General features: G+C 51.7%; 2 protein-coding genes across 2 annotated transcripts in view; one reads left to right on the top strand and one right to left on the bottom strand.

The window, feature by feature from the left end:
• GTF2E1 (general transcription factor IIE subunit 1) overlaps positions 1-12,023 on the bottom strand; it is a 23,442-nt gene extending 11,419 nt beyond the window's left edge. Inside the window, exons 1-2 of the mRNA XM_069945008.1 lie at positions 11,513-12,023; positions 10,694-11,146 (exon numbers count right to left, since the gene is read on the bottom strand). Of these exons, the coding sequence (XP_069801109.1) occupies positions 10,694-11,141 (448 nt within the window). The 5' untranslated portion in view covers positions 11,142-11,146; positions 11,513-12,023. The remainder of the gene's footprint in view (positions 1-10,693; positions 11,147-11,512) is intronic.
• Positions 11,849-26,879, top strand: RABL3 (RAB, member of RAS oncogene family like 3). The gene is made up of 8 exons (XM_069945009.1): positions 11,849-11,991; positions 12,553-12,644; positions 12,943-13,072; positions 14,489-14,603; positions 17,078-17,228; positions 23,761-23,832; positions 25,373-25,411; positions 25,819-26,879. Exons 1-8 carry the CDS (start codon positions 11,946-11,948, stop codon positions 25,876-25,878), a joined length of 705 nt encoding a protein of 234 aa, XP_069801110.1. The 5' UTR covers positions 11,849-11,945; the 3' UTR covers positions 25,879-26,879.

Here is a 26,879-nt window from a genome sequence, read left to right as displayed (position 1 = left end):
CAATTAGCATCAGGATTGGTAAGCAATAGCTCCAGACATCACATTTAACACCGCCACACCAGACCTGACCAATACCGCCACACTGTGACTGGATAACACTGCCATACCAGACCTGACCAATACCACCATACTGTGACTGGATAACACTGCCATACCACACCTGACCAATACGGCCACACTGTGACTGGATAACACTGCTATACCAGACCTGACCAATATCGCCATACTGTGACTCGATAACACCGCCATACTAGACCTGATCAATACCGCCATACTGTGACTGAATAGTGACTGGATAACACCGCCATACCAGACCCTACCAATACCGCCATACTGTGACTGGATGAATCTGCCATACCAGACCTGACCAATACCACCATACTGTGACTGGATAACACCGCCATACCAGACCTGACCAATACCACCATACTGTGACTGGATAACACCGCTATACCAGACCTTACCAATACCGCCATACTGTGACTGGATGAATCTGCCATACCAGACCTGAGCAATACCACCATACTGTGACTGGATAACACTGCCATAGCAGACCTGACCAATACCACCATACTGTGACTGGATAACACCGCCATACCACACCTGACCAATACCGCCACACTGTGACTGGATAACACTGCCATACCAGACCTGACCAATACCGCCATACTGTGACTGGATAACACTGTCATACCAGAACTGACCAATACCACCATACTGTGACTGGATAACACTGCCACAGCACGTCCACCAACTCTATACTACAGGTATACAGAACCCCAAACTATACACTACAGGTATACAGGAACTCCACTAACTATACACTACAGGTATACAGGACCCCCGAACTATATACTTCAGGTATACAGGACCCCCTATACACACTGACACTTTATACCCGGGCAGCGCCGGGTACATTTTCTAGTCAGTAATAAAACACTGGCACTATTGGATAAGGGTGGTCGGGGAATATATCAGTAATAGGACACTGGCCCTATTACATAAGGGTGGTAGGGGAATATATCAGTAATAGGACACTGGCCCTATCACATAAGGGTGGTCGGGGAATATATCAGTAATAGGACACTGGCCCTATTACATAAGGGTGGTCGGGGAATATATCAGTAATAGGACACTGGCCCTATTAGATAAGAGTGGTCGGGCAATATATCAGTAATAGGACACTGGCCCTATTAGATGAGGGTGGTCGAGAAAAAGTTGTGGGTCACTATTTGGCAGCTTGTTTCTGAGCTGGAAGAGTCCATTGTGTGGGGGAGATCTGTGCTGTTCTCTTCCTGGATGCTGAATGACTGTATATGAGCAGCAGTGTAATATGGAGATATCCTGTGTAATATAGAGGAGGAGGAGACATAAGTAGTGTAGCAGTAACCTCTGTCCTCAGTGTGGTGTTTTTCTTCAGTGTTCTATGGCTGCAGCTGTGTGTGTGTGTATATGCTATGGCTGCAGCAGGCTGTGTGTGTGTGTGTGTGTGTGTGTGTGTGTGTGTGTGCGCGCGCACGCGCGCTATGGCTGCAGCAGGCTGTGTGTATGTTATGGCTGCAGCAGGCTATATGTGTGTGAGAAGTCCCCCAGGGGGAATAACTAACCGCAGGGAGGGGAATTAACCCTAACCGCAGGGGGGGGGGAAATAACCCTAACCGCAGGGGGGCTTCTGTAAAAGAAAAAAAATGTTTTAATAAAAAGCACCCTCCCCTAATAAAAGTTTGAATCACCCCCCTTTTCCCATGTTATGAATAAAAATAAATAAATCAATAAACAAACATGTCTGGTATCGCCGTGTGCGTAATCGCCCGAACTATTAATTTATCACATTCCTGATCTCGCAAGGTAAAGGGCGTAAGCGTAAAAAATCCCAAAGTGGAAAATTGCAAATTTTTTGGTCGCATCAAATCCAGAAAGGGTCGATTGCAAACACATACAACAGTGGGCTCAAAGGACAGCCCTGGCGAACCCCAGACCTAACCTCAAAAGAGCGGCCAGACCAACCGTTCACCAGCGGGAAACTCTCTGCCTCTGCATACAAGATCTTAAGCCAATTAACAAAAGTATCTGGTAGGCCATATCTCAGAAGGACGGACCAGAGGTACTCGTGGTTCACCCGATCAAATGCTTTGGTCTGATCCAGGGACAGCAAGTACCCCTTCCAAAGACCCACTACACTCCGCTCCAGTGCACTCCGCTCCACTGCCTCCCTGACACTAAGGACAGCACTTAAAGAGGACCTGTCACCCCCCCCGTGCCGGGGTGACAGGCTCCCAACCCCCCGTTACAGCCCCCTATACTCACCTGATCCCGCCGGGTCCCGCTTCCTGATCCGGTCGGGTCACGGAGATATGAGCGCCCGAAGCCCGGCGCGCGCGCTCACAGGAGAGTCCGATGCCCATAGAGAATGACGGAGCATTGGACTCCCTATTCATTTTCTTTGAGCGTCGGACTCTCCTGTGAGCGTGCGCTGGATCAGGAAGCGGGACACGGCGGGATCAGGTGAGTATAGGGGGCTGTAATGGGGGGTCGGGAGCCTGTCACCCCGGCACGAGGGGTGACAGGTCTCCTTTAAGGTGCTTCGGCCTGGAACAGAGCAATGCTGAGCCTCCGAAAGGAGACAGGGTGCAAACTTTACCAGCCGATTAAACAGTCTCTTTGCCAGAATCTTCCTGTCCATATTGAGAAGAGCTATGGGCCTCCAGTTCTTAATACGTCTCTTTACCCTTTGACAAAAGAATCAGGGCTGATCTCCTCCTCACTGACCTCGGCAGAGTGCCCGAGGAAAGACACTCATTGAACACCTCGGTCAAGAGGGCAACCAAGATGTCCTTGAAGGTCTTATACAACTCAGATGTTAAGCCATCTGAACCTGGAAAGCCCTTCAATTGCCAGCCCGACTTCCTCTTCCCTGATCTTTGCTAAAAAGCCTAGAGGGGTCTAACCCTGGCTTAGGAAACCCGACATCACATCCCGATCTAGATCCTTCGTCCCCAAGAGGTATGAGTAAAAGGATCTGACAACCTCTAGGATCCCTAATCAGAAGGCTCTGAGACCCTGTACTATGAAACAGCCCAGTCACTATCTTACTACTCACCGATATCTTACAGTTTCCCTAAGGGTCAGGTGAGCGGTACCTCCCGAAATCCCTCTTAAAAGAAGCATGCCTATCATACTGACACCTCATGAGCAAGGCTTTCACTCTGGAGATCTCCTCTCTACTACCTCCAGTCAAGACAAGATGCTCGAGTTTCCTCCTCAGGCCCTGATACACGATACCTATTCAGGGACCTGAGGCTCGAGAGCTGGCGAAAGAACCTCGCAACCCGCTTCTTAAATATCTCCCACCACTCTTACTTACTACTACATAGGTCCAGTAAAGGTACCTGACTGAAGAAAATCCTCAACGGATTGTCCTACCTCTGCTTCTTCCAGGAGGGACAAATTCAGCCTCCAGTAGCCTCTACCCATCTGGGGGAGGGGGTCTCTAAAATTTTTAGTAAAAATAAAAATCAGACAGTGGTCGGAGAACTCCACCTCAACCACGTACACTGCGGAAGAGACGGCTTCCTCCTTTAAATAAAACCTGTCTAATCTTTCCTGCAGCTACCTCAAAGATAGGTGAAACCAGCGTGGCCGGAGGGGCTCCAGATGTGGGTATCCTCCAGGCGAGCTTCCCTAACTATACTAATCAGGGCCATACTATCATAAGCCAGCTTGTCTTTGGCACCTCTCCTGTCCTGAGACCTCGTGATAGTGTTGAAGTCTCCACCAATGATCACCTGCCAAAAGGGCTTAATCCTCATGAAGAGGCTTTTACGGTCCCACTTAGATGTTAATGAGCCTGAGCTCTTGCCCCCTCATAAGGACATCCAAGATCAGGCACCTCCCCATTTAACTCAATAACTCGTCTGCATTCTACACGAGCAGTAAAAAGGACCGCCGCCCCACTATACGGCTCGGCCGCAAGAGACCAGTGTGAAGGTCCATGCCTTCACTCTCCTTTGGCTTTAACTTGAGAGGCTAGATCTGTCAACCTGGTCTGCTAGAAAAACAAAATGTCTGTGTTATTACGACCAAGAAAATCATAGGCTGCAAATCTAGCCGCATCAGACTTGCTGGCAAAGTTAATGGATTTCAGTTTAAATGGGGCGAGTACTGCCATCCTTAGTGATCGAGTTGGACGACCTTAAACCCTTACTTACTTGTTTTCTTTCCACCCCCTTCTACATCAGAGGAGGACCCCTTAGATGGTTTCTTAGCCCGTTTTAGAGAGGTGGACATATCAATCTCTTGATCTTCACTTCCACTACCCAAGGCCACCTGACTCTCTGAGGAAACTGCCTCTGGGGGAGCAGGCTTAGCACCTCCCGGAGGTTCCTCTGCCCTAGACACCAGTCCCTCAACCTCTCCCTCTAAAAATGGAGAAGTTCCTTCACTGAGGGACTGATATCTGTTAGATAGACCGATCAGAGGGGGGTCAGTTGGGGCTTCTTTGACATCTTACCTTTAATAATTTTTTGGGAAGAGGAAGAAGTCGCCTTATATTTTTTAGGCATTTGCGTTTTCCCTCTTGCCATCTCCCTTCATCCTCATCCAGACTTTAGTACTGGGAAGATGGCTATATCCTCCCTTTCCTCTTTGCGCAGTCTCCCCATTTCTTCATCTAGTTCAGTGTTCCCCAAAGCCTCAGCCTGACCATCTGAGCCAACGCCAGGAGCAGGACCCTGGAGTACCCCAACCACCTTGGAACTCCCAAGGTCTCTGCTCCTTCTGCACCTTTCCTTTCGCCTAAGCTGAATGGGACTCTTACGCTTATCCTTGTCAGTTTTTTTCCTTGGTTTTGGTGCTACCTCCTCTCTGCTGGTCTCCTCCTCAACTGAGGCAACCTCAGGGCTCTCCCTAGCTTGGGTGGCTGCAGCATAAGAGAAAGAACGGGGACACCTACTAAATGGGTGACCAAGGTCACCACACAGGTGGCGGCTAATGGTATGTGCGTGACAGTACTGCCACAGACCAGATACCATGCTGATCAAGCTTCTTCTGGGGAACGTTCATCACTTTCCCGTACCTGCCCAGCCAAGTCATGATGTCATAACAAGAAAGTGATTTGTTGCGTGTCAAAATAGTAACCTTCTTTACCATGCTCTGGCGATATATCGATTCAACAACAAAATCTCGCCATCCGGGCTCATCCTTCACCAGCTCATTAATTAGACCAGAAAAGTTCAAGCCCCTCTGGTCTTACAAAGCTGATGTCAAACTCAGAGGTGGCATAGGGGTGGATCAAGGCAAAGATGTCACTGGCCTTGAACCTCATCTGGAAGAGAAGCTCCACCACCTTCCCTCTCTGTGGGCACGCATCACTGCCTCTCCATACCAGACGGGCCACGTTCCTACGGCCCACCTCCTGCCCGGGTGTTGGAAGCAACCAGACCACCTTCCCACTGTTCTCTCGGAAGGCTCCTAGTCCATGTCTTTTTATGTAGAAGGACAGGTCGACCTCCCTCACCTCTATCTGGAGCGTTCTCCTTTCCTAAGTGCCTCCAGAAGGCGTCGTTGCAAGTGACCCTCCCCAGGGGGTGGAAGTGAAGATCTCCCTGGACCCCCGGCTGTTGCAACATTAGCGTAACTCCTAACGGCAGCAGGAGGGGCAGCCAAACCTGGCCCTGACTGACTAGTAACAACATTACCAGAACATACCCCAGCAGTATCTGCCCTGATAACTGCCAACTCCTCCAGTGGCACCTGAAGGGTTAACTTCACCACACCTAGCATTAAAACCATTTACATTCCCATCATGCACACCACTACTACTCTCATCATTAACACCACTCCCTCCCTGCACACCATTCATACCACTACTCCCCCCCTCCGTCACCTCCATACACTCAGTAGCTGGGCTGGCCTTGCGGATCAGTGTGGCAGGTTTTATCACTGTTTTATTAATTTTTCTTGTCTCAGTCCCAACAGTCTCTTTAGCTGCGGATGCCATAACAGGTGACGCACATGGCCCCACATCACTACGAACTCTCCCAATAGAACCCATTATAGGCTCCAATGTTCTTGGCCTGGGAGAGTTGCCTACTGTGTTCCCGGAAGACGCGCCATCCCGCCATGACGCAGAGACAACGGCAGAAGACACGGCAACCGGAAACGCCATCACTGCGGGTGGATGTGACATTCTGGAACCTTCTGCACCAGCCTCTGATGCCCGGGCACCCCCTCTCCCACAGAGGAGCGTCCTGCAGCACCAGAGACCTTCTTTGTCTTTACTATGGCCGCCCCCACTACTTAAGCAGGAGCGGCTCCCTCCACCATCTTGTCATCTATTTCTCCTCCTTGCTGGCCTTATTCCACATCAGAAATGGAGACTGACAGTGTAGAGGAGTCATCAGCCGCCCTGGACTGCTGAAATGGAATACAAGACTTACACTCTTACTTTTTTTGGCTGCTTTTATTTTTACAGGAACATCCTCACCAAGATCTTTTCCAAAGATGAAGACCTCCATCCTCATGGGGTACTCCTGCCTGACTATGGCCTGTAGTAGTCCTTAATCCTCATGGGGGAATCCTGCCTGACTATGACCTGTCGTAGCTTGTCCTTGTTTTTTAATTTCTCCCTGAACAGGTCGCTCCCCTCCGGGGTGGCCGCCCTCCTCTCCTCTGTTCCCTCCGGGGCGGCCGCCCTCCTCTATAACCTCAGGGGCATATTAGCCTGGTACCTTAGAAAGCGCAGATCCTCTCTTACTGCCTTCAGTTCCTTCCCAAGCTGCTCATACTCTGCAAACTTAGCGATGATCCGGGAGCAGTATGTGCTGGCAGACTCCTCACCCCACATCTCCACCGGCTGACTCCTGGACACTGCTGGAGTTTTCTTAGCTATAGCCTTCATTTCTCCATCACTGGAAGCCGTTGCCTGGGGGCCAGGGGCCACATTGCTGCGGACCCTTCCAGATCTCCTAAGCCCACTGGCTGGAGCGTTGGCCGGTAGCTTCTCCTCTCCACCCCCTGCCAACCTGGTTCGGGAGATGGAGGCCCGGGATACCTGGGGATCCATGCTGAAAGCCTCTCCCAGGAGCCTGCCACACTCCCAAGGAAGGCAGGTGAAAAAATCAGCCTCTCTCTCTCTCTCTCTGGAGCACAGACAGACACACCTAGACATACTGAGAGTGACCACACCCGCCTATCCTCCAGTCTACTCCAGAGCTGCACTCACTATTCTGCTGGTGGGGTCACTGTGTACATACATTACATTACTGATCCTGTACTGATCCTGAGTTACATCCCAGAGCTGTAATCACTATTCTGCTGGTGGGGTCACTGTGTACATACATTACTGATCCTGTATTATACTCCAGAGCTGCACTTACAGAATAAAACAAAAATACCCTGCACATATATGGGTCATACAAACAGTGCAGCAATAAGGGGGGCTCTCTGCTATCCCCTGGGGCCGTCACATCCCAGCAACGGGGGGCCACAGGGTCTGATCAGCTAATTTACAGATCATCACACTGAACAACAGGAAGGAGGCGAGCGGACAGATGCCACAGGACTGTACAGAGAGACAGGAGCTCCTCCTGCTGGACAGTTCCTCGCACAGCATGCTCTGGAATATCTACTGGGGACAGGATAATCTCATGTATATACAATGTATCCAATGTAGCCCCCAGCCCCATCCCATGTCCCCCTGTGCCTGGTGGGGGCAGCATAATTACTGATCCTCTGATCCAGAGTACTCTGGACCTCAGGCCAGGCTGAGGCTTCACCTGTCAACAAGACAATGACCCCAAGCACAAAGCCCTTACCTGACAGTGGCCACAGGACCCGCTGGAGCCAGCGAGCGGCCGGAGCACCTGCCGGAGCCAGGGAGCCTCAAGAGGAGCAGCCAGAGCACCCGCCGGGCCCAGCGAGCGTCCGGAGGAGAAGGAAGGGGAATCACTGCTATAGGGACTTCACCTAAAGGCCCTATTACACAAAACGATTATCGGGCGGATTCGGATGATATTGGCAGTTACGGTCCATAATCGTCTGGTGTAATAGAAGACAACGATTAGCTGATGTCGGCTGATCGTTGCAGTCGTTTGTCTTTTAACATTGCAACGTTTCAATGTTGAAAAACAAACGACTAATATAGCAGCAATCTGCTGCCGTCGCTCCATGGAATCTGTGGATCACCCGGGCAGCCCCCCTGCGCCCCCCGCCTGCTCGCTGCCGCCGCATGTCTTAGGGGCTTAATGCTGAGGAACTGAAAAGTGTTGGAGATTATAGAGGTTTCTACCTCTATACACAGCAATGTAGCAGAGCTCTACAGCACCTGATATCAGCGAATAAGAAACATCTTACATTCTACACATCCAGAGCTGCAATCACTGTTCTGCTGGAGGAGACCAACTCATCCTTACTGTCCCCTGTAGTCTCCACTAGTAACTGTGACCCCTCCAATACTGCCCCCTGTGGTCTCCACTAGTAACTGTGACCCCTCCAATACTGCCCCCTGTGGTCTCTTCTAGTAATTGTAACCCCTCCAATACTGCCCCCTGTGGTCTCCACCAGTAACTGTGACCTCTCTAAGGGTGGGTTCACACTACGGAAATCTCGCGGACAATGTCCGCGGAATTCCGTCAGCTGTCCGCCCGCACATCTGGGCGCCTTTCCGCCGGCCCCATAGACACTATTCTATGGGCCGGCGTATTCCGCTATACGCTAAAAGAAGTGACATGACACTTCTTTCAGCGTATAGCGGAATACGCCGGCCCATAAATGGTGTCTATGGGGCCGGCGGAAAGGCGCCCAGATGTGCAGGCGGACAGCTGACGGAATTCCGCGGACATTGTCCGCGAGAATTCCGTAGTGTGAACCCGCCCTAATACTGCCCCCTGTGGTCTCCACTAGTAACTGTGACCCCTCCAATACTGCCCCCTGTGGTCTCCTCTAGTAATTGTAACCCCTCCAATACTGCCCCCTGTGGCTCCACCAGTAACTGTGACCCCTTCAATACTGCCTCCTGTGGTCTCCACCAGTAACTGTGACCCCTTCAATACTGCCCCCTGTGGTCTCCTCTAGTAACTGTGACCTCTCCAATACTTCCCTCTGTGGTCTCCTCTAGTAACTGTGACCCCTCCAATACTGCCCCCTGTGGTCTCCACCAGTAACTGTGACCTCTCCAATACTGCCCCCTGTGGTCTCCTCTAGTAACTGTGACCTCTCCAATACTGCCCCCTGTGGTCTCCTCTAGTAACTGTGACCTCTCCAATACTGCCCCCTGTGGTCTCCTCTAGTAACTGTGACCTCTCCAATACTTCCCTCTGTGGTCTCCTCTAGTAACTGTGACCCCTCCAATACTGCCCCCTGTGGTCTCCACCAGTAACTGTGACCCCTGTAATACTGCCCCCTGTTGTCTCCACCAGTAACTGTGACCTCTACAATACTGCCCCCTGTGGTCTCCACCAGTAACTGTGACCCCTCCAATACTGCCCCCTGTGGTATCCCCTAGTAACTGTGACCCTGTAATATTGCCCCCTGTGGTCTCCACTAATAACTGTGACCTTGTAATATTGCCCCCTGTGGTCTCCACTAATAACTGTGACCTGTACAATACTGCCCCCTGTGGTCTCCACTAATAACTGTGACCTGTACAATACTGCCCCCTGTGGTCTCCACTAATAACTGTGACCTGTACAATACTGCCCCCTGTGGTCTCCACTAATAACTGTGACCTGTACAATACTGCCCCCTGTGGTCTCCACTAATAACTGTGACCCTGTAATATTGCCCCCTGTGGTCTCCACTAATAACTGTGACCTGTACAATACTGCCCCCTGTGGTCTCCACTAATAACTGTGACCTGTACAATACTGCCCCCTGTGGTCTCCACTAATAACTGTGACCCTGTAATACTGCCCCCTGTGGTCTCCACTAATAACTGTGACCCTGTAATACTGCCCCCTGTGGTCTCCACTAATAACTGTGACCTGTACAATACTGCCCCCTGTGGTCTCCACTAATAACTGACCTGTACAATACTGCCCCCTGTGGTCTCCACTAATAACTGTGACCTGTACAATACTGCCCCCTGTGGTCTCCACTAATAACTGTGACCTGTACAATACTGCCCCCTGTGGTCTCCACTAATAACTGTGACCCTGTAATATTGCCCCCTGTGGTCTCCACTAATAACTGTGACCCTGTAATACTGCCCCCTGTGGTCTCCACTAATAACTGTGACCTGTACAATACTGCCCCCTGTGGTCTCCACTAATAACTGACCTGTACAATACTGCCCCCTGTGGTCTCCACTAATAACTGTGACCCTGTAATACTGCCCCCTGTGGTCTCCACTAATAACTGTGACCTGTACAATACTGCCCCCTGTGGTCTCCACTAATAACTGTGACCCTGTAATACTGCCCCCTGTGGTCTCCACTAATAACTGTGACCTGTACAATACTGCCCCCTGTGGTCTCCACTAATAACTGTGACCTGTACAATACTGCCCCCTGTGGTCTCCACTAATAACTGTGACCTGTACAATACTGCCCCCTGTGCAGACACTACATTATAATACTTCCTTTGTACTGCCAGACAGGTGTGTATCCAGAAGTTTCCTGTTTGCGGCAGAGCAGGGAGTGCAGCTCTGGAGGACAGTGTTGTAGTGATCAGGGGGGCACCCAGTCTCCCCTCTTACCCGTCATGGGGTCGAAAAGCTGATTTGCCTCCAGGTCGGTAAAAGTGCTGCAGCAGTTGGGGCATCGGAATGAGGCGCGGTTGGTGGAGTCCCTCTCGTCGGTCTCTATCCGCCGCCTCATGTGGTCCAGCTTGTACTTCACCACGTTGACCAGCAGGCGGTAGTTGATGAAGTAGTAGTTGTGGCGGGTGGTCTTCCCATCGGAGGCGGTCTCCACCCGCATGCGGCACTTGATGAACTTGTCGCCCTTCAGGGTGTTGAGCACGGCCCTCAGCTGCTTCCGGTCAAACTTCAGCAGCTCCAGCATGTCCTCCTCCTTGACGCAGGGATTGCGGATCAGGATGTCCAGCGCCAGCGCATGCTCCAGCCCGTAGAAGCCGCGCACCACGTACTTGGCCAGCCGCTTCAGCACCGCCGGCACCTCAGTCACCACCTCCGCGTCCGTCATGTTACCTGACAACCAACATAACAGGAAATGATGGCGGCCTGAGCAGCGCTGAATCCTCCCTGCACAGCTGAGGGTCTGTTACAGGTGCGTCCACCGGAGATGAACACAACAGTGCTGACACTTCGTTACAGTGTGTCAGGCTGCGCACATCACTGAGCATTGTACACACCTGATACACTGTAACAACCCCTCAGCTGTGAGAAGTGACGCAACATGAAGGGATTCAGCACAGGAGGCCCCCCCATCCACTGACATAGCCGGGGGCGGGGCTAGGACACGTCATACACCCTCCATGATACAGGAAACTCCATATATAACATATAACCGGTATTTATCCCCTCATACGAGGACCAGAAGCAGCACACACTCACCTCTCACACCGCCTCGCCGGCCACTGTATTACGTCACAACGAGACGCATGTTACTGACGTCATTACGTCCTGCCGCCATATTAAGTATTGGCAAGAAGCAATGCAAGTGATAAAGGGTTTGGTTGTAGTCCCGGAATTCTCTCCTGAAGTCACCGGCACCAAATCCCCCGGATGTCAGACACGCACAGCGGGAAAGTCTCAGAAAAATCAAGTTACTTTAAAATGCCAGTAGTAAACATGGCGGCGAAACGCTTCCCTAGTCAGCGACGTATTGGTATTTTCCTGGCATGCGCACAACGTACTTCCGGTGTGTGGCCCGCCTTCTCTCGTGCAATGTTTTTCTTCATTGGTGGTCATGGCTGAAGCTGACCAATCAGGAGCAGGCGTACTCTGGTTGTCATGGTGACCTAGGCAGGGAGGCGTGCCGGGTGACATGGCGGCGCTGGACAGAGTGAAGGTGCTGGTGCTCGGTGACTCCGGTGAGCGGTAGGATGGTTCTCCTGTCACAAGTCCTGGCTCAGCTGGGGGAGGGGCGATATGGCGGCAGCTTCTGGGCTGTCACCTGTAATTCCCCGGGCCCCGAGTGGCAGATGTGTCTGTGGGGGTCTGCTCCCCGAGTGCCCCCGGCCCCCACTGTCCTCCTCCCCCCGCCCCCGGCCCCCCCTGTCCTCCTCCCCCCGCCCCCGGCCCCCCCTGTCCTCCTCCCCCCCCCCTGGTCCTCCCCCTGTCCTCCTCCCCCTCGGCCTCCCCCTTCCCCCTCCCCCCATTGTCCTCCTCCCCCCCCCAGTCCTCCCCCTGTCCTCCTCCCCCCGCCCCCCATCTCTCCCCCCACTGTCCTCCTCCCCCCCCCCAGTCCTCCTCCCCCCCCCCCAGTCCTCCCACCGTCCTCCTCCCCCCCCCTGGTCCTCCCCCTGTCCTCCCCCCCCCCCCCAGTCCTCCTCCCCCCCCCCCCAGTCCTCCCACCGTCCTCCTCCCCCTCGGCCTCCCCCTGTCCCCCTCCCCCCATCTCTCCCCCCGCTGCTCACTCTCTCTCCCTCCAGGTGTGGGGAAATCCTCTCTGGTCCATTTGCTGTGTCAGAACCAAGTGCTGGGGAACCCGTCCTGGACAGTGGGCTGCTCGGTGGACGTCCGGGTGAGTGACGCCTCAGACCAGGCCCCGGCGCTCACCTTCCCGCGTGTCTGTGCGGGGCCCCGGCGCTCACCTTCCCGCGTGTCTGTGCGGGGCCCCGGCGCTCACCTTCCCGCGTGTCTGTGCGGGGCCCCGGCGCTCACCTTCCCGCGTGTCTGTGCAGGGCCCCGGCGCTCACCTTCCCGCGTGTCTGTGCGGGGCCCCGGCGCTCACCTTCCCGCGTGTCTGTGCAGGGCCCCGGCGCTCACCTTCCCGCGTGTCTGTGCGGGGCCCCGGCGCTCACCTTCCTGTCTGTCCTCAGCTTCACGAGTATCGGGAAGGGACCCCGGAGGAGAAGACTTTCTACATTGAGTTGTGGGACGTCGGCGGATCAGTGGGCAGCGCCAGCAGCGTGAAGAGCACCAGAGCTGTATTCTATAATGGCGTCAACGGTAAGAAGAGAGGAGGGCAATCCTCCAGAGCTGCACTGACTATCTTCTAACAGCAGAATAGTGAGTGCAACTCTGGAGGATGAGACATGATGTAACAGCAGAATAGTCAGTGCAGCTCTGGAGGATGAGACATGATGTAACAGCAGAATAGTCAGTGCAGCTCTGGAGGATGAGACAGGATGTAACAGCAGAATAGTGAGTGTAGCTCTGGTGGATGAGACAGGATGTAACAGCAGAATAGTGAGTGTAGCTCTGGAGGATGAGACATGATGTAGCAGCAGAATAGTGAGGGCAGCTCTGGAGGATGAGACATGATGTAACAGCAGAATAGTGAGGGCAGCTCTGGAGGATGAGACATGATGTAACAGCAGAATAGTCAGTGCAGCTCTGGAGGATGAGACATGATGTAACAGCAAAATAGTCAGTGCAGCTCTGGAGGATGAGACATGATGTAACAGCAGAATAGTGAGTGCAGCTCTGGAGGATGAGACATGATGTAACTGCAGAATAGTGAGTGCAGCTCTGGAGGATGAGACATATTGTAGCAGCAGAATAGTGAGTGCAGCTCTGGAGGATGAGACATATTGTAGCAGCAGAATAGTCAGTGCAGCTCTGGAGGTGACTGGATGATAAGACATGATGTAACAGCAGAATAGTGAGTGCAGCTCTGGAGGATGAGACATATTGTAGCAGCAGAATAGTCAGTGCAGCTCTGGAGGTGACTGGATGATAAGACATGATGTAACAGCAGAATAGTCAGTGCAGCTCTGGAGGATGAGACATGAAGTAACAGCAGAATAGTGAGTGCAGCTCTGGAGGATGAGACATATTGTAGCAGCAGAATAGTGAGTGCAGCTCTGGAGGATGAGACATGATGTAACTGCAGAATAGTGAGTGCAGCTCTGGAGGATGAGACATATTGTAGCAGCAGAATAGTGAGTGCAGCTCTGGAGGATGAGACATATTGTAGCAGCAGAATAGTCAGTGCAGCTCTGGAGGTGACTGGATGATAAGACATGATGTAACAGCAGAATAGTGAGTGCAGCTCTGGAGGATGAGACATATTGTAGCAGCAGAATAGTCAGTGCAGCTCTGGAGGTGACTGGATGATAAGACATGATGTAGCAGCAGAATAGTGAGTGCAGCTCTGGAGGATGAGACATGAAGTAACAGCAGAATAGTGAGTGCAGCTCTGGAGGATGAGACATATTGTAGCAGCAGAATAGTGAGTGCAGCTCTAAAGGATGCGACCTGATGTAACAGCAGAATAGTGAGTGCAGCTCTAAAGGATGCGACCTGATGTAATAGTGAGTGCAACTCTGGAGTAGCTGTTGCCCTATGCTCAGGATGATACAGCTACCTGCGGTTATTATACATGGTGTTAACCCTTTCTCTGCCGTCCTTTCTACTCTGCAGGTATCGTCCTTGTTCATGATCTCACAAACAAGAAATCCTCTCAGAATCTTTACCGCTGGTCCCTGGAGGCCCTGAACCGAGATCTGCCGCCCAGCGGTGTCCTGGTGACTAACGGGTGAGTGTCTCCTGCCCCCTCACTACGGCTATGAGGGGGAGGGCTGTAGGGAGCACGGGTGAGTGTCTCCTGCCCCCTCACTACGGCTATGAGGGGGAGGGCTGTAGGGAGCACGGGTCAGTGTCTCCTGCCCCCTCACTACGGCTATGAGGGGGAGGGCTGTAGGGAGCACGGGTCAGTGTCTCCTGCCCCCTCACTACGGCTATGAGGGGGAGGGCTGTAGGGAGCACGGGTGAGTGTCTCCTGCCCCCTCACTACGGCTATGAGGGGGAGGGCTGTAGGGAGCACGGGTCAGTGTCTCCTGCCCCCTCACTACGGCTATGAGGGGGAGGGCTGTAGGGAGCACGGGTCAGTGTCTCCTGCCCCCTCACTACGGCTATGAGGGGGAGGGCTGTAGGGAGCACGGGTCAGTGTCTCCTGCCCCCTCACTACGGCTATGAGGGGGAGGGCTGTAGGGAGCACGGGTGAGTGTCTCCTGCCCCCTCACTACGGCTATGAGGGGGAGGGCTGTAGGGAGCACGGGTCAGTGTCTCCTGCCCCCTCACTACGGCTATGAGGGGGAGGGCTGTAGGGAGCACGGGTCAGTGTCTCCTGCCCCCTCACTACGGCTATGAGGGGGAGGGCTGTTGGATGCTGGGGATCTGCATTATCACATGACGTCCTGCCAGCACTGGACAAGCTGCTGCTAACACCCCCATCCAGGTGACCCCACATGTGCCGGAGGATTTGGGGTACTGGAGGACAGGGGGGGAGTAGTGATGTCATCTCCTGATCTCTGTATATATGGGGGGGGGCGGGGAGTAGTGATGTAATCTCCTGATCTCTGTGTATAGGGGGAGTAGTGATGTCATCTACTGATCTCTGTGTATAGGGGGGAGTAGTGATGCCATCTCCTGATCTCTGTATATATGGGGGGGGGCGGGGAGTAGTGATGTAATCTCCTGATCTCTGTGTATAGGGGGAGTAGTGATGTCATCTACTGATCTCTGTGTATAGGGGGGAGTGGTGATGTCATCTCCTGATCTCTGTATATGGGGGGGGAGGAGTGATGTCATCTTCTGATCTCTGTATATGGGGGGGGAGGAGTGATGTCATCTTCTGATCTCTGTATATGGGGGGGGAGGAGTGATGTCATCTCCTGATCTCTGTATATGGGGAGGGGAGGAGTGATGTCATCTCCTGATCTCTGTATATGGGGGGGGGGGAGGAGTGATGCCATCTCCTGATCTCTGTATATGGGGGGGGGGGGAGGAGTGATGTCATCTCCTGATCTCTGTATATGGGGAGGGGAGGAGTGATGTCATCTTCTGATCTCTGTATATGGGGGGGGGGGGAGGAGTGATGCCATCTCCTGATCTCTGTATATGGGGGGGGGGGGGAGGAGTGATGTCATCTCCTTATCTCTGTGTATGGGGGGGGGGGAGGAGTGATGTCATCTACTGATCTCTGTATATGGGGGGGGAGGAGTGATGTCATCTCCTGATCTCTGTATATGGGGAGGGGAGGAGTGATGTCATCTTCTGATCTCTGTATATGGGGGGGGGAGGAGTGATGCCATCTCCTGATCTCTGTATATGGGGGGGGGGGAGGAGTGATGTCATCTACTGATCTCTGTGTATGGGGGGGGGGAGTAGTGATGCCATCTCCTTATCTCTGTGTATTTGGGGGGGGGGGAGTAGTGATGCCATCTCCTTATCTCTGTGTATTTGGGGGGGGGGGGAGGAGTGATGCCATCTCCTGATCTCTGTATATGGGGGGGGAGTGGTGATGCCATCTCCTTATCTCTGTGTATTTGGGGGGGGGGAGGAGTGATGCCATCTCCTTATCTCTGTGTATTTGGGGGGGGGAGGAGTGATGCCATCTCCTGATCTCTGTATATGGGGGGGGGGGAGGAGTGATGTCATCTACTGATCTCTGTATATGGGGGGGGAATAGTGATGCCATCTCCTTATCTCTGTGTATGGGGGGGGGGGAGTGGTGATGCCATCTCCTTATCTCTGTGTATAGGGGGAGTAGTGATGCCATCTCCTTATCTCTGTGTATAGGGGGGAGTAGTGATGCCATCTCCTTATCTCTGTGTATAGGGGGGAGTGGTGATGCCATCTCCTTATCTCTGTGTATAGGGGGAGTAGTGATGCCATCTCCTGATCTCTGTGTATAGGGGGGAGTGGTGATGCCATCTCCTGATCTCTGTGTATAGGGGGGAGTAGTGATGCCATCTCCTTATCTCTGTGTATAGGGGGGAGTGGTGATGCCATCTCCTTATCTCTGTGTATAGGGGGAGTAGTGATGCCATCTCCTGATCTCTGTGTATAGGGGGGAGTGGTGATGCCATCTCCTGATCTCTGTGTATAGGGGGGAGTGGTGATGCCATCTCCTTATCTCTGTGTATAGGGGGGAGTTGTGATGCCATCTCCTGCTCTCTGTGTATAGGAGGGAGTGGTGATGCCATCTCCTGCTCTCTGCTCCCGTAGGGATTATGATCGGGAGAACTTTGCAGACAATCAGATTCCTCTTCTGGTCATCGGCACCAAACTGGATCAGATCCCGGAGGTGAAGCGGAATGAGGTGCTGACCCGCACGGCCTTCCTAGCCGAGGACTTCAACGCTGAGGAAATCAATCTGGTGAGATTTATCATATCATATTATGTAAGATTATTTTCCCAGGGGGGGGGGGGGGCTGCATGTGGCGCTTCTCAGGGGGGTGCACTAAACCCGCTTTGCATGTCACATATGCCACAACTTCCGATTACACCCCCAGCCTCCCCCCGCCACCGCCCAGCCTCCTTACAGAGAGTCAGTCCTGCCATGCTGGGAGGCTGCACAGACGGCAGATACACCTGGCCTCCCCCGCCACCTCCCGGCCTTACAGAGAGCCGGTCCTGCCATGCTGGGAGGCTGCAGGGACACCTGGCCTCCCCCGCCACCTCCCGGCCTTACAGAGAGTCAGTCCTGCCATGCTGGGAGGCTGCACAGACGGCAGATACACCTGGCCTCCCCCGCCACCTCCCGGCCTTACAGAGAGCCGGTCCTGCCATGCTGGGAGGCTGCAGGGACACCTGGTCTCCCCCGCCACCTCCCGGCCTTACAGAGAGCCGGTCCTGCCATGCTGGGAGGCTGCAGGGACACCTGGTCTCCCCCGCCACCTCCCGGCCTTACAGAGAGCCGGTCCTGCCATGTTGGGAGGCTACACAGACAGCAGGGACACCTGGTCTCCCCCGCCACCTCCCGGCCTTACAGAGAGCCGGTCCTGCCATGCTTGGAGGCTGCACAGACAGCAGATACAGTTGGCCTCCCCCGCCACCTCCCGCTCTTACAGAGAGCCGGTCCTGCCATGCTGGGAGGCTGCAGGGACACCTGGTCTCCCCCGCCACCTCCCGGCCTTACAGAGAGCCGGTCCTGCCATGCTGGGAGGCTGCAGGGACACCTGGTCTCCCCCGCCACCTCCCGGCCTTACAGAGAGCCGGTCCTGCCATGCTGGGAGGCTACACAGACAGCAGGGACACCTGGTCTCCCCCGCCACCTCCCGGTCTTACAGAGAGCCGGTCCTGCCATGCTGGGAGGCTGCACAGACAGCAGGGACACTTGGTCTCCCCCGCCACCTCCCGGTCTTACAGAGAGCCGGTCCTGCCATGCTGGGAGGCTGCAGGGACACCTGGCCTCCCCCGCCACCTCCCGGCCTTACAGAGAGCCGGTCCTGCTATGCTGGGAGGCTGCACGGACACCTGGCCTCCCCCGCCACCTCCCGGCCTTACAGAGAGCCGGTCCTGCTATGCTGGGAGGCTGCACGGACACCTGGCCTCCCCCGCCACCTCCCGGCCTTACAGAGAGCCGGTCCTGCTATGCTGGGAGGCTGCACGGACACCTGGCCTCCCCCGCCACCTCCCGGCCTTACAGAGAGCCGGTCCTGCTATGCTCCCCCTGGGGGTCCCTGGAATGGGAGAGACTATGATTGGCGGCATAATGGTTTCATATGGCATTGGCCAAAGCCTTGTTAACCCCCTCACCACCAAAGGTCATCGCTGCCCGGATGCCGCTCTCCTCCTCGCCTGCTTTTACCACAGGGCTGGTTGGGGCATCAATGTTTGCGCCGTGATCTCTAGGTATTAGTGTTATCTTATTGATGGAGAAGAACAATTTTAATCACTTTTTATTCATTTTTTTTCTGATTTTTTTTAAAAAAAATCAGCAATCCGTTCACCGTGCAGGAAGAGAATTGTTATATTGTAGTAGATCGGACGCTTCCACACGCTGCCATATATAATACGTTTTTTATCATGGGAAAGGAGGTCATTTAACCCCTTAGCGTCCCATGACGTATCTAGTACGCCATGGTGATGCAGGGAGAGTTCAGAGCGGGTCCCGCCGGGACCCCGCTCTGAACGGCGCCGCACCCGGCTGCTATCTGCAGCCGGGGGGCAGCTCTGTTAGCCGATGCGGGTCCCGTAGCCACGCTGGCTACTTAAGCATCTAAATGCAGCTGTCACATCTGACTGCTGTATTTAGATGCTCTGCTCAGCGCATCCCTGGTGTCTAGTGGGACGGATGCCCCTCCACACGCGATGCCAGGGCAATGTATCACCAATCACATTGATCAGTGCTGTGTATATACAAGTCCCCCAGGGGGACTTCTAGTTAATGTAAAAATGTTTTTTTATTAATAAAAAAAAAAAAAAAAAACTCCCCTAATAAAAGTCCAAATCACCCCCCTTTTCCCATTTTACAAATATAAACAAACAAACATGTTTGCTATCGCCACGTGAGTAATCGCTCTATCTATTTAAGTTATTACATTCCTGATCTCGCATTGTAAACTGCGTAAGCGCCCAAAAATTCAAAATTGCGCATTTTTCGTTGCTTCATATCCCAAAAAATGTAATAAGTGATCAAAAAGTCGCATACGTGTAAGCAAGGTACTGATAGAAAGTACACATCATGGCGCAAAAAATGACTCCTCACACAGCGCCACAGACCAAAGGATAAAAGCGTTAAAAGCCTGGGAATGGAGCGATTTTAAATACATTTTGTTTTTTTAAAAAGAGTTTCATTTTTTAAAAGCCGTCAAATAAAATAAAAGTTATACAAGTTACATATCGTTGCAATCGTACTGATATGAGGAACATAGATAACATGTCTGTTTTACTATAGGGCGAACAGCGTAAACACGAAACTCCCTGAAATTAAAACAATTTTTTTTTTTTTTTTTTTTTACAGCACATACGATTTTTTTCCGGTTCTACTGCATATTTTATGGTGAAATAAAGCCTGTCATTGCAAAGTACAATTGGTGTCGCAAAAAATAAGGGCTAATGTGGGTGCTTAGGTGAAAAGTGCAATTGCTATGGCCTTTTAAACCTAAAGTGGAAAAAAGCAAAAGTGCAAAAAACGAAAATTGGCTCTGTCCTTAAGGGATTAAATTTTTATTGGGGTTTATTTTATAACGATTTTATAGAAATATTTTTTTTTAACTTTTTTTTTTTACTGTTGAATATGCAGTCATTGGATATACTGATCAATGCTGCCAAGTGCATGAGCGGGCTATCTGTGCTTTATAGGTCAGGCATGGGGAACCTTCCACCCTCCAGCTGTTGCAAAACTACAACTCCCATCATGCCTGGAGAGCCAAAGCTTCAGCTACCACTGCCCAGGCATGATGGGAGTTTTGTAGCAGCTGGAGGGCGCAGGGTTCCCCATCCCTGACTTACAGGATACTAGACTGGTGCCATCACTCTGTGTCAAACTGAAGTCCATCCTCTATGTCCCTCTGTCTGCGGTGCTCTGGACATCGCCGGCCGTTGCAGTCAGACCGGGCCGTCTCACAGATCACTTTTGCATCGTTCTCACTGTGTCAGACTGATGTTGCTCTGGTCACATGGTACCCAACCACTCAGCGTCCAGCCAAATCAGAAGCGTTTTCAAAAAAGCAAACTGAATTACTATAGACCATCCGTAGTTTGTTGGGGAACAGCAAGGGAAATGATATCCCCGCTCTGGCTAGCCGCCTCTTTGCATCCCTAAAGGAACTTCTTTCAAGCTGTGTTTCCCTGGAATAATCAGGGAAAAAGGAGATTTTAACCCCATTAAATATGCTTTCCCCATCTCTCTTGATTTCCTCAGGATAATATCCCGGTCACTGGAACACAAAATCTTTACAGTCATAGTTCTGGGGTTACTACCAACTGGGGGCTTTCTAGTAGGAATACGATGGGCTCTTTCTAAACCAAACAATTGGGAAAGGGGCGGCTGGCCAAAGGTCTCCAGCAACCATTCCTTGCAAAATTTGATGGGGTCCTCCCCCTCAACCCCTTCCCCCAAACCAATAATACGAATATTTCCCTGACTGGTACGATCTTCCATATCAATTAGTTTGGCACAAATCTGACTGTTTACTTTCTTTAACTCTGTAGAGACTTTCTGGACATTAGCCTCCAAGGATGGAAACTCCTTCCCTATCAGACTCATACGGTCCCACATGTTTTGGAAATCCTGTCTAATCAGCAGGATATCAGAAGTCACGGTCCCAACTTGGGTAGACAAATCAGCAACTGCTTTATTGCATTTCACTAACAATAGCTGGAGAGGCAGTAGGAGCAGCGGCTCCCTCCCCTGGGTCACAACCCCCTCCTCTCACCCAGAGCAGCTGACCTGGATTTCACCACCTCAGCAAAGGATGGAGAGGATACCGGGGTATGCACCACAGAGGGGGCAGGGGATTTCATAAATTTACCTATCTTAGGGGACACATTGCGTTCCTTGTTATGGCTGCTACCTCCCACCTTCCGTGTATTAATTTTAGGTGGCTTTTTGTTGCTCATGTTCCCAACCACAATCCCAGAATTAATGTGTAGAGAAAATATACACCAAAAAGAAGTTATCTTGACATAGATGGAGTAGCGCTCTCCCCCAAACCTCCAAATAAGAGGAATTGCTACCCAACAGACTTGGATATGCACATAGGTTAGCAATATGATCTTATTCATCCATGGGATCCTCTAATATCATCCGGGGAACAGTGGAATAAACACCCCTCACACACTTCTACCCAACCTCTAATGCTGATCGCTTGTTTCACAGTACCTACAGGCGAAACACAATCTTAATTCATATAGTTCATATAAGTAGCAACTGGCCATCTCCTCTTCTGTGTGAGTTCTCTGATGGGGGGGGGGGGGCTGTAGTTCATTTGGATCACGTGTCTGGTGAAGGCATACCAAACACGGGGGAAACATATTGTGCCCGAACAACTGAAAAGAAAAGGGAGTATATATAGTTCAATGCTAGAGACAAAAGGGGCATCTTACATACAGTAGATCCATCCCCTCAACAAATAATATGGAGGATAGCAGGGGGAATTTCTGCATGCCCCTATTCAGCCAAGGTGGTCGCTGGGAGCACACTCTTGACTTGCCACAATATATGCTGCCCACCAGTTCAGCCATTTTCTTCATTCTGATCAGTTACTTAGGACAGTAGCCATCTGACTCGCCCTAGCACAGAAACGCACTTATGCAGCCTTCTTTCCTGAGCGATTCTGCTCTAATGGCCAGAAGTTGTTTGGCAGGGAGAGTATGCTGCTATGGCTATAGGCTGCCTCAATTAACTCCCTCCGCCACGGTGAGGGCGGACTACAAAGCAAAGCAGGCAGAGCAAACAAGTGCGCTGTCCTAGACCGGTACCTTCCAGATTTAAAATGCACCGGTTCTCTTGCTTACCAACTCTTAAAAGAACTTAGTGCTGGCTGTGGTGCCACAGACTCCGTCGTTGCAGAACCCGCCGCCAACAGCCGGATTTTTATATGCTAATGTTCTTTCACCCCTCCTTCCTCTCAAGGAGAGGAGGGGGGTGCTCACGTGCGAAACTCTCGGCATCCTTCCTGGTAGAGTGTGGCGTCCGCAACACGCCTGCTGTCTCTGCCGACTCCTGGTCCCGACCTCCAGCGACCACCAGCGTTTCCAGAAGGCTGACTCCCACCACTGCCCCCTCCGCCACATGTCTCCTCCTCTCTCCACTCCCGACTCTCACCGGAGGCCGGCTCGGTGCGGCCCGGCACACGTGCACAGCTCAAGGTTCTCCTCGGCAGCTCAGGGAGGGAGAGCAATGCGTGCGGCTACTCCGTCATGCCGCTAGCCACGCCCGAATAGTCCTTTCAGACATATTTTAATCCTGGTCTGACTTTTTGTTTTTGTATCACGGCTCAATAATATTTTCTGGGGGGATTTCTTATTATCTCCTTACACTGTCCCAAGTATTTACACCAGGCGTCCTTCATCTGTATGCAGTTTTTTATGAACTACCAAGAGGTCACTTCCTCCAGAGCTGCACTCCCTATTCTGCAGTTACATCATGTCTTATACTCCAGAGCTGCACTCACTATTGTGCTGTTACATCCTGTCTCATACTCCAGAGCTGCACTCACTATTGTGCTGTTACATCATGTCTTATCCTCCAGAGCTGCACTCACTATTGTGCTGTTACATCATGTCTCATCCTCCAGAGCTGCACTCACTATTGTGCTGTTACATCATGTCTTATCCTCCACAGCTGCACTAATTATTCTGCTGTTACATCCTCCAGAGCTGCACTCACTATTCTTCTGTTACACCATGTCTCATCCTCCAGAGCTGCACTCACTATTCTGCTGTTACATCATGTCTCATCCTCCAGAGCTGCACTCACTATTCTGCTGTTACATCATGTTTCATCCTGTAGAGCTGCACTCACTATTCTGTTGTTACATCCTGTCTCATCCTCCAGAGCTGCACTCACTATTCTTCTGTTACACCATGTCTCATCCTCCAGAGCTGCACTCACTATTCTGCTGTTACATCATGTCTTATCCTCCAGAGCTGCACTCACTATTCTGCTGTTACATCATGTTTCATCCTGTAGAGCTGCACTCACTATTCTGTTGTTACATCCTGTCTCATCCTCCAGAGCTGCACTCACTATTCTTCTGTTACACCATGTCTCATCCTCCAGAGCTGCACTCACTATTCTGCTGTTACATCATGTCTTATCCTCCAGAGCTGCACTCACTATTCTGCTGTTACATCATGTTTCATCCTGTAGAGCTGCAGTCATAGACCTCCTCATTGTATTATGCTGACACCTTACTTATAGCAGGGGGCAGTATACTGATGTGATGTTCTCCATACAGGACTGCACTAATACCCGATACTTCGCTGCTGGATCATCCAACGCTGTCAAGCTGAGCAGGTTCTTTGACAAGGTAACAGGCTATAATATATACTGTGTTATATACAGCAACCCAAAGGTCCTGAGGAGATATCTGTACTGGAGCGTTATAAGAGGAGCTGCTGATATAATCTCCAGAGACGACATGTCAGTTACTGGGCACTGGGCTGTGGTATCTGTACACTGGTGGCATCGGGCTGTGGTATCTGTATACTGGTGGCATCGGGCTGTGGTATCTGTACACTGGTGGCATCGGGCTGTGGTATCTGTATACTGGTGGCACCGGGCTGTGGTATCTGTATACTGGTGGCATCGGGCTGTGGTATCTGTACACTGGTGGCACTGGGCTGTGGTATCTGTATACTGGAGGCACCGGGCTGTGGTATCTGTACACTGGTGGCACCGGGCTGTGGTATCTGTACACTGGTGGCACCGGACTGTGGTATCTGTACACTGGTGGCACCGGGCTGTGGTATCTGTACACTGGTGGCACCGCTCTATGGTATCTGTATACTGGTGGCACCGGGCTGTGGTATCTGTACACTGGTGTTACCTGGCTGTGGTATCTGTACACTGGTGTTACCTGGCTGTGGTATCTATATACTGGAGGCACTGCTCTGTAGTATATATATACACTGGTATTACCTGGCTGTGGTATCTGTATACTGGTGGCACCGCTCTGTGGTATCTGTATACTAGTGTTACCTGGCTGTGGTATCTGTATACTGGAGGCACTAGTATTACCTGGCTGAGGTATCTGTATACTGGTGTTACCTGGCTGTGGTATCTGTATACTGGTGGCACCGCTCTGTGGTATCTGTATACTAGTGTTACCTGGCTGTGGTATCTGTATACTGGAGGCACTGGTATTACCTGGCTGTGGTATCTGTATACTGGTGTTACCTGGCTGTGGTATCTGTATACTGGTGGCACCGCTCTGTTGTATCTGTATACAGGTGGCACCGCTCTGTGGTATCTGTACTAGTGTTACCTGGCTGTGGTATCTGTATACTGGAGGCACTGCTCTGTGGTATATATACACTGGTATTATCTGGCTGTGGTATCTGTATACTGCAGGCACTGCTCTGTGGTATATATACACTGGTATTACCTGGCTGTGGTATCTGTATACTGGTGGCACCGCTCTGTGGTATCTGTATACTGGTGGCACCGCTCTGTGGTATCTGTATACTGGTGGCACCGCTCTGTGGTATCTGTATACTGGTGGCACCGCTCTATGGTATCTGTATACTGGTGGCACCAGGCTGTGGTATCTGTATACTGGAGGCACTGCTCTGTGGTATCTGTATACTGGTGGCACTGCTCTGTGGTATCTGTATACTAGTGTTACCTGGCTGTGGTATCTGTATACTGGAGGCACTAGTGTTACCTGGCTGTGGTATCTGTATACTGGTGTTACCTGGCTGTGGTATCTGTATACTGGTGTTACCTGGCTGTGGTATCTGTATACTGGTGTTACCTGGCTGTGGTATCTGTATACTGGTATTACCTAGGTGTGGTATCTGTATACTGGTGGCATCCATAGACTTCATCTTGTCCTCTCTCTGTTTCAGGTGATAGAGAAAAGATATTTCACCCGTGATGGGAACTCGGTAAGTGACGATTATCGGCAATTCCGGAGCTCATACTGTGTATATAGAGGGGAGGGGGGGTTCTCCACACTGTGTGTATATAGGGGGGGGGGGGGGCGCTCCCTACTGTGTGCATATAGAGGGGAGGGGGCTCAATGCTGTGTATATAGAAGGGGGTCTCTATACTATACATATAGAGGGAGGCCTGCATACTGTATGTGTGTGTAGATATGGCTAGGGGGCTCTCCATACTGTGTATATATAGAGGGGAGAGGGGGTGCGCCCTCCATACTTTGTATATAGAGGGGGGGGGGGGTGCACTTTGTACTGTATATGTAGAGGGGAGGGTCACACACACACATTGTGATTGTTTTCCTGCCCATCCATGTTCACCCCGTGATCACCAGCTCCTTCCTTCTTCTCCACAGATTCCAGGATTCCCAGATCGGAAGAGATTTGGCTCCTTTAAGAGTCTTCACTATGACTGAGGTGCTGCGAGCATTGACCAGGAGGCGGTAGTGGGGGAAGGGAGGGGGACGACTGTTTATTAAGAAACAACATCTGGTGGATGAGCCAATTGGAGGCCAAGAGCCGGCCATGTGACCCCCCCATCAGCCACAACTCTCTGTTAGAATATTGTATATAGGACCTCTACCTGCACCATGTATACCAATGGCCGTCACCCCTGACATCTGCCTCTATATATTCTCCATGGGTACAATCTATATGGATTTTTACTCCAGTGCTGCACTCATGATTCTGCTAGTTGCCACAGAAAAGAGCATGCTTTACTACTGATGACCCCTGAGAGGGGGGGGGGGGGGATCTAGAGAATAAACCTCTTCTGCTAGGCTGACTTTTCATGCTGGTTATAATCATGGGATCGGGGGGAGGGCAGAATGTTTACAGAGTATCATATCACATGCCCTGACTACTGGATGTGTAATTGTAAATCAAAACTGACCCTACCTTCTCCCTATCTTAAGCCAATTAACTAAAGTATCTGGTAGGCCATATCTTGAAAGGATGAAGCAGAGGTACTCGTGGTTCACCCGATCATATGCTTTGGCCTGATCCAGGGACAGCAAGTACCTCCTCCAAAGACCCACTACACTCCGCTCCACTGCCTCCCTGACACTAAGGACAGCACTTAAAGAGAACCAATCATGGCCGAAATTTTTTTAATTTTTTTTTTATAATTAGCTGTAAATTAATATTTTATTAATATTTGTAATTGGAATTATTTAATTTTACGGCCGCGTTTTTAAAATATACACATTCTCTTTTCCTGTCTCGTGCTGGCTCTTTTCAAAAGAGCTGTCGCGAGACAGGAAGCTCCCGGCATGCAGAGCGGCGGGAAGGGCTCCCATGAGCCTTTGCCGCCGCTCTGTAAATACACAGTGATCCCGCGCTATACAGCGCGAGATCGCTGTGTATGTCTATTCTAACTGGGCCTTATAGTCTGTCCCTGAAGATACAGACTGCTTGT

Source organism: Dendropsophus ebraccatus, chromosome 11 (assembly GCF_027789765.1).
Source record: "Dendropsophus ebraccatus isolate aDenEbr1 chromosome 11, aDenEbr1.pat, whole genome shotgun sequence".
Lineage (NCBI taxonomy): Eukaryota > Metazoa > Chordata > Amphibia > Anura > Hylidae > Dendropsophus > Dendropsophus ebraccatus.
This window is presented reverse-complemented; position numbering and strand designations above follow the sequence as displayed.